This window comes from Anoplolepis gracilipes, chromosome 8 (genome assembly GCF_047496725.1).
Source record: "Anoplolepis gracilipes chromosome 8, ASM4749672v1, whole genome shotgun sequence".
Lineage (NCBI taxonomy): Eukaryota > Metazoa > Arthropoda > Insecta > Hymenoptera > Formicidae > Anoplolepis > Anoplolepis gracilipes.
In genome coordinates, this window is record NC_132977.1 from 688,526 (window position 1) to 696,965 (window position 8,440).

An 8,440-nucleotide genomic window follows, 5' to 3' on the forward strand; every position below is an offset into this window, starting at 1 on the left:
ATTTAAAAAAATTAAATAGAACGCAGCGTAATATACCTACACGGCAATATAAGATGTTAATAATTTTCTAAAAATTTGATAAGTAGAGAATTTAAAATGTACAAATTTGTCAAAAAAATACTATTCCATCTTTATTTACAAAATTTCACGAAAACAATGAAACGGAATATACCTAATCTAGAGAAAACGCACACATACAAATAAATAAGCAATACGTAACCAAATATAAAAAGTCATCTATATACACAGAATAGAAAATTAATTATCAAACATATATCATGTATCATTAGATTCTGATCACGTTTGTTTTATACCACAGAGTGAATTCTTTTGTTTAGTGCACACAGTGCCTTGGTGAATTTGGTGCAAAATATTATGACTATTTAATGATATTACTATTGTCAAAAATCTTGAAACAGAGCTAATTGATCTGGTGGTAAGGGTGGTTGGGAACGCCAGTCGGTTTCAGGATAATCGTCGAAGCAGCTTGCATCACCTGGCGCTTTCACACGTGGCCTTATCGGAGGTGTCAAGGCTCTTTGCGGCACCTGCGAATATGGATCGATGATTTAACTGCGAGTTCAAGGATATCGTGAAGAATAGATATGTATAAAAGCGATAATAATTATTAAATATTAATTTTTGATTTCTGTTAGCTTTCATTTAATTTGATATTGAATTACGTGAAATTAATAAAATTAATATAAATAAAATTACCAAAGGCCACTCGACTAATTTAAACCATCGATGCCTTTTGACGTCTTCAGCACCCTGCCTCATATTTCCTAATCTTTTCGTTCTGTCAGCGACCAGTAATTTCTTGATGAGATCTTTCGCGATAGGATCCATGTGTTTCGGCCATTCTATTCTACCGCTCAGAATCTTCTCGTAGATACCGAAAGGATTGTCATCAAAGAACGGCGGGTATCCCGCCAACATTTCGTATATTAAAACGCCTAACGCCCACCAGTCCACGGCTTTGTTGTGTCCTTTACTTTGAATTATTTCCGGCGCCAAATATTCTGGTGTACCACACAATGTCCATGTCCTAAAAATAGATGTACGTGATTTCTATCAATGTGATTTGTGAACTCTTTATATGATTAATTTACAAGAATTAATTGAAATTAAAAAGAGAAGTAATATAAAAAGAGGAATATTAAATAGATGTTACATAATAATTTTTAGAGTATTTAAAATACTATGTAGGAATAGATATATATATAAATATATTTATTATATTAGATAATATTTTTTAATATATAAAATTGCAGAAAATATTAAAATACTTGAAATAAATAGAATATTTTTATACATATTTTTATTGTTTCCTGAAGAGACATTAAATAAAAAGTCAGATGACTTATCGACAAGTATAAATTATTTTTCGGAAATATTCTTTTTTTAATTGCCTCACCTATCCGTAAGTTTTTTCGAGAAACCGAAATCGGTGATTTTCAGATGGCCTTGACTATCCAAGAGAAGATTCTCAGGCTTGAGATCCCTGTAAACTATGTGCTTACTATGTAGATACTCTAGAGCACAAACTAATTCGGCAGCATAGAAACAACTCGTAGGTCCGGCGAATCTTCCAGCCGCCCTTAGGTAAGAAAAGAGTTCTCCGCCAGCAACAAACTCCAGTAGCATGTACACCCTGGCTTCATCTCTGCCGCTCCATAGCCTGAAAAAAACGATAAATTTGAAAACAAGGCGACAAGCTAGATTATTACGCGAGCAAATCTCGACTTTCGCCTCTCTGATTGAAAAAGCGTTTTCCCTCGCGAACGTATCGATTTCTCTCGCCTCTATCCAACTGTTTAATACAACGCGGTTATACAGTACAAACTAGTCAATCGACATTTGTACGTGTCGCTCTCTCTAGTTATGACCACGCTTTACCGCTTTAATGTTCGCGTAAAGCCTTTCCTTGACCAACAAACGCATCACTTTCTTTATTTTTTTGGATGTGATTACATCGCATGTTTGAAATTGGGAAATAATTACGAATCATATTAAAATAATGTGTTTATAATATTAATCACTTGAATATAATACTCACATGTTGACGATAAAAGGATGCTTAACTTCTTTCAGGATTGTAATTTCATTGCGCACATGTTCGACTTGCTTCAATCTGATCACGTCGACCATGGAGAGAATTTTCAGAGCGAGAGGTGTTCCATGGTGCCTGCAGAGAACCACTCTGCCGAATGTGCCTGTGCCTGTAAATTATATCGAAATTTATGTAGATTATTATTAATTTGTGAGCAAACTATTTACATATAAATCAAAACCTGTAATAATAATCTTTATTATCGTGAATTTTAAATTTATAAAATGTTATCACGCCCTTTGACGCAACATACTCTCCGTTAATGAATTACATGTTCTCGAGTTGTCATCAACGTAATAAAATTAAATGAAATGTAGTACAACACGATTTCACGAATAACAAATATATACTTGCGATGCGCAATATATTATTTACTCCAACTGATTATTGAAGTGACCATTAATTGCCAACGTTCTCGACATTCTTTGATCTTAATGTGCGCTCTGTTTAATGCACTTTCTCACGAATGCAGGTGACTTGGTTGTCCCAATTAACGTACCGTGACCAATTAGCGCTCACGCAAATGAGCCCTGGTTAAATTAAACCCCGAAATTGACCGTCACATTGTAGTGGCTTACTGCAAGATTTAGCATACGTATGCGCATATATATATATATATATTTATTCTGAAAGACAGCACGATTTGTATCGAGTAGGGACAAAATTGGCTGCGTAGCAAGAGCGGCGCGATACATACGCGTCTCGTCTACCTACTGTTCGGAACAGGTGTCAACGATGAAATGCTTCCGGTGATGGCGTAGGTGCTTTAAATAATCGCGCGACGGACACAAATTTAGGTATAACGTCGCGCGAATGGTCACGAATAAAAATTGCCCGAGCAATACAGAAGACTAGAAGATAAAGAAAAAAAAGAAATTTTAAAAATTAGAATTTCTTTTTTTAAAGACACATGTATGTACATACAAACTATAATTTATCTCACAAATATATCTTAAAGGTTAAAATTAAAATAAAATAAAAAGAAAAAAGAGAGAATTTCGTACAAACACACATGCACACATAGACCGAGTATCTGCAATTTTCCGACCACTCTCCCACATAATTCCGGCTTCAACAACCAGTTAAATATACATTGGATACCCTCTCACTCTCCAGTGTCCCACTTCCTTACTTCGAGAACGATACGGTTTATTTCTTTTCGCTTGTTTAGCTTAAATTCGTGATTCAAAATATTATTTTTTATTTATGACATATTAATTTGATTATGTCTTTGTTCTTTGCCGTTATATCATATTTATTCCAATTTTTATTATAATTTCTCGTTAAAGAAAAAAACATTCTCTCAATTTGCAGCTTTATAAGAATTTGTATAATCTTTAATAAATAATTCAAAAATTAAAATAAAAGATTTAAATTGATTTATTCCAAACAATTATATAACTCTATAAAATATTTTTACATATTATACACACAGATGAGAATTATACAGTTAACTAAAAATTATAAAAATTATATCTATAAGAAAGCACAGTCTCTCGATTATTTTTTTCAGCTAAAGAATTTTTTCAGACTTACCGATAGTCTTGATCATTTCCAAATCGTCAATGTCGTATCGCGGCGGATCCTCTTGCGATCCCTCATCATCGGATGTAGTATCTCCCGACATCGTTTATGGAATACTGTCGAGCCGAGCGTCGTCAGAGAAAGTTTCTGATTTATTTCTCCCTCAACACGTGGAAAGAAGAAAGGAAATCCCGGTTCAACGTTCCACACTGTGATATTCTTAGACCATGTACCGACGACGACTCGTTCTCATATCTATTCTTCGTGACCTCTGTTCGTAACGTGCTTCTCGAAGTAGCTTTGTTAATTTTCAATGTAATGGAGATGTAAAATTAAAATGAATAAAATCAACAGGTGATTGTCTTTGATTGTCTTTGAAGATATAACAAGTGTTTACTGGATTCTGTTAAAAAAAGATTGCTCTTCTGAAAAAATATCTCTTTAACGCGGTCGATATTACTTTCAGGAAGTACTCCTGCAAAATACTGCTCGAGAGCGAGTCGATACGAACGTTTCTGTCAACGACCCTCCTTCTTTCTGCCTCTCACTCGGAGCGGGGAAATGTGTGTGTATGTGTGTGTGTGTGTGTGTTGATTTTTCATAAATGTCATTTACTAGCGGCAAATGCGTACAGCTAATAAGATGTATGTTTGAATATAGAAAACGAGATTACTTTCTGTTTTCACGCACGGAAATACGTTAAACAATTTTATCAGCGACTTTTATTTAATAAAGGAAAGGGAAAGGAACACAGAGGGAAAGGGGGAAAGGAAAAAGAGAAAGATCGAGTCTCTCTCATTAAATATTCTAGAAAAATATAAATTGTAAATATGTGAATGTTGTTGCGATTTCTGCTCAGGAATATCGCACGTGTGTGATACTTGTAATTAAAACGGCAGCAATCACCGTTCACTTATTCACGTATTTCCAAGTACATATATTTCATAAGTTCATTTAAATAAGCTGTTATTCTCGGCTTTAAGTTCAACGCGCATCTGCATAATTCTTGACTTTAAATTTTCAGTGATTCAGAAATAACACATTAGTCAACTTTGACACGTAACAGCTGAGCACGGCACGTGTGTATAATTGCCAGTTGTTAAGCCGTATGCTTCTCAGAAACGTCAAACTGCACTAACACCGTTGCAATTTTTAGCAGCAAGCGCTTCGAGCACATCGCAGCAGAATTATTTTATATCATTTTTTCTACGTCATTCATCAATCAATTGAACGACGATCTCCGTTTCAAACTCTAACTAAATAACGATTATTATGTCATCCTTGGACCCTGCGCAACATGCGGTTCAGATGCCAACCAGAACTAAACTGGTCACCGAGGGATCTCAAAAGGCTGTCTATCCCTATCCTTCTGTTACCCCCTCTCTTTCCTTTGACCCCCCATCCCCTATTCACTCCCACTTTGCCCGTACTCTCACTAAACATTGCATCTGTATCACGTAGCTAAGGAGATTTATGAGAATTGTGATTGATGTTGGAATATCGGTGTGAAAAATGTGCGAAACTCTTCGAGACAGAGGCGAAAAGCTGTAACCAATAAAAGCCAGTGTAAAAATACGAATCGTTTGCTCTAAATTATACGATCGGTCTCGTTTTGGCACAAGCCAATGTAAGTACGCTTGCGTAAACCCTCCGAAATACAGGGCAGTTTTTTTATCAAAGTTTATTTGGAAAATCTCGAAATTAATTAATCGCAACACACCACCCTTTGTCCAAGCGAATAAGCCTGATACGTTTAAAATTCATTTTATGAATCACTCTGATCGATGTTGTGACTCAAACTTTTTAACCGTGTACTCAACGAAAGCAAGGATTGCTCCTCAAAAAAGTTGACACGTGCAAGTCTTTTATCACCGCGTGTTTCACTGAGATACATAGCGACGGGTTAAAAAATCTTCTGGAAATATCGAAATCATCATGGATCATCTTGGACATCCTCGGCGTTGTGCTGTTTCGTAAATCGATTTTATGCCGCTGGCTGTTGAAAAACAGTCAGAGTGGGCTTTGCTGACGATCGAGCGATTCCTTCGAATTTCGACTTATTTTTGAATTTGGCGATCGTCCAGATGCATTTTGCCACCGACGCTCGACGTCGCGATGACTGACGACACCTATTGGGCCCCGCTACCAGCAAGCCCCCATAAATCGCGGCTTTTATATTTATCGCTATGCGCTCTCGATCCACGAACGTGTTGAAAGCACGTCGATTATATTGAAAAAAAAAAAAAAAAAAAAAGAAAAGAAAACACATCATTATCAGCGAGAGCAACGAGAACGTAATCTCTAACAATTTCATTAATTCGAGGTCGTGAAAAAATTTCAGGATACATAATAGTAAATTACCGTCACGACTTCATGACTACGTCTTTTCGTAACTAATATTTGGCGTTTCGTGATGTTGTGTTTAACGTCAACATCTGTGCGATTATTACGTAACAAAATAATACAGCGTAAAGCTGTAAACGCGAGCTACATGTTACATATTGCGTTAACTCGTTTAATAAATTATTGGCTTACACATGTTTTAGCCACACATGCGATTAAACTTATTTCTATCTATTTTTTACTGATTTTGTCGACGTTTCTTTGCCTAACAAAATTTTAAAAATGCCGTTGCGTGCCGATCTTGTATCGCTGTTTTAACATTTATTCCACAATATACGGTACAGATTACAGAGAGACCAAACTAAAAATAATAATAGCTTCCCGGAAACTCCATCGCGCGATATCATTTGATGCCAAGAAGAGAGAGCTTATAAGTCTTAATAATTACATACACCGGCTTGTACGAGTATATATTCTGAAATAGTCTGTGATTATGAGACAGCATACTCGGTATATCTTTACGAATGAAATAAGCAAATGTATACTAAATTATGTAAATGCTTTGCGGTCATCGATTATTTAATGAAATGCAACAATAGGAAATACGGTTATGTAGCCGATCGATTTAAAATCAAACCATTTGTTGAAACATAAGTGACCTTCTTACTAATATATTTGTAATACATTAGGCGAAAAAAAAATTTATACGATTCTCAATGACACATATCAAAATATATGTTGACATTTGCTTTACAACAAGTACGTATTTAGCAAGAAAATACACTTTAAAAGAGGCATCTGATGTTAACGATGGAGAAACTGATATTCGATTACAAACTATTTTTTAGAATGTGTTGTTAACATTCAGACCGCGACATCAATATTGAATGACTGCTGCTATATATCAGTTAGTAGCGATGTTTACGCAAACTCGAGAAACAAATGTGTTTCCATGCATGAATTTCGCCAGACAGATGCTTTTAACGTCACTTTGCAGACGCGAATGAGGTATCGAAATCATCATCACGATCGATATATTTGTTGCAAAATTCTGATTTTAATCGTAAGTCGTCAATACTAGCGTTCATGATGACGGTAATCAAAGATTAATGGTCCGTAAAATAACCGCGAACGACATACATGCGTTACCAGAGAAAGATAGAGTTTGATTGTCAGTATTCTTACTATAGATCCAATTCGCTGATGATAATTTATGTAAAAAATTTACTTTGAAAATTTATATCAAAAGTTGAAAAATGTAGGAGTTTATTTTTTAAACTTCTATTTTAAAGACAAGTAATCATTATAACCATGAAGAAATAGATATAATGTTTTGAAATTTCTTTTATCCATCAAAATTTCGACATTTTTTGTGTTCTGTTTTTCGCGAAAATATCTTACTTTTTTAAATTTCATGATAAAAATAAAGCTTGTGTGTAAAATTTGTCAATGTAGAACTAAAATCAGAGATGCTTTTTGTCTCTTCTGAATTTTTCAAAAAATTCATTAGCTTGAATTTGTTGGATTTATTTAAGAATCATATTATTCATGCACGTGAATAATAATGGTTTCTCGTTCTTTGATCAATATGTTTTTTTCTTGTTTGAAAATACGTTCAGTACACGACGATGTCAAACCGCAGAAATGTATCTATCTTTCAAGGACAGCCTAGGAAGTCGTTGGTCAGCATGATGTCAGCGTCGCCCACGAGTTTTGGATGTGGATCAAATTTATGTGGGTATCTAGAAATGAAAAAAATAAATACGTCGCTTAAGAATACATTGCTGCAAAATTGCCTCATTGCCGTACCGTATTGTTAATTCTCTGACTATCTTTGGCAGACGTGTACGCTGAAACGTTCAATTTTCTAAATGTTGCATCCGTTGATGTGTCATTGATTAATGTGCTTCGTTAGGGTTGACGTCTCCGACAACTTCATTATTTTCTTCCTTTGTAAAGCTACGGTAATAAAGACTATAGAAACGAAGAAGTTTGTAGACATGCCTCGTGCCTGCTTCATGCTTTACTCGATAGTTACGAAGCCGACATTTTCCGCAGCCTAACAATGATTAGCATGAGTCATCGACCTACCTTGTACTGCTATATACGGTGCTTAATAAAGCATCTCTACGTACATACAAATAAATTTCTTATTAACTGTCTATGTAACGTAAAATACGATATAATGATTCCACCAATTTTCATTCCCAAGTTATTTACTCAGAATTACAAGACAAATGGATTTGATGAATAGCAATAATTTTTACCTGCGCAATTGAAGATACTTTTAGTAAAGGAACGAGATTTATCTTTGTTACGTTCATTTAAAGTTTGTGTCGCGAGCTATAGCTCCGAGACTCGAATGTTGCGCACATGTATGTCTTGATGACTGTATAGATATACACACACACACACACACACACAAAAGAGAGACAGGCGAAAAATATACACGTGCGTGTA

The 8,440-nt window shown here is 35.1% G+C and overlaps 1 protein-coding gene across 1 annotated transcript; it reads right to left on the reverse strand.

Annotated features, from left to right (window-relative positions):
- Positions 1-105: 105 nt before the first annotated feature.
- Pka-c3 (Protein kinase, cAMP-dependent, catalytic subunit 3) lies at positions 106-4,937 on the reverse strand. The gene is made up of 6 exons (XM_072897230.1): positions 4,149-4,937; positions 3,650-4,040; positions 2,060-2,222; positions 1,418-1,681; positions 718-1,048; positions 106-548 (listed from the first exon to the last, which is right to left on the reverse strand). Exons 2-6 carry the CDS (start codon positions 3,738-3,740, stop codon positions 402-404), a joined length of 996 nt encoding a protein of 331 aa, XP_072753331.1. The 5' UTR covers positions 3,741-4,040; positions 4,149-4,937; the 3' UTR covers positions 106-401.
- Positions 4,938-8,440: the final 3,503 nt, after the last annotated feature.

What these genes read in the sequence shown, in the direction of transcription:
- Pka-c3 (XM_072897230.1), bottom strand. Translation starts at nt 3,740, where the DNA reads ATGTCGGGAGATACTACATCCGATGATGAGGGATCGCAAGAGGATCCG. An exon ending in CATCCTTTTATCGTCAACAT is followed by an intron (nt 1,682 to 2,059) that starts GTGAGTATTATA and finishes CGTTTTTTTCAG; the next exon opens with GCTATGGAGCGGCAGAGATG. An exon ending in AATTAGTCGAGTGGCCTTTG is followed by an intron (nt 549 to 717) that starts GTAATTTTATTT and finishes CCATATTCGCAG; the next exon opens with GTGCCGCAAAGAGCCTTGAC.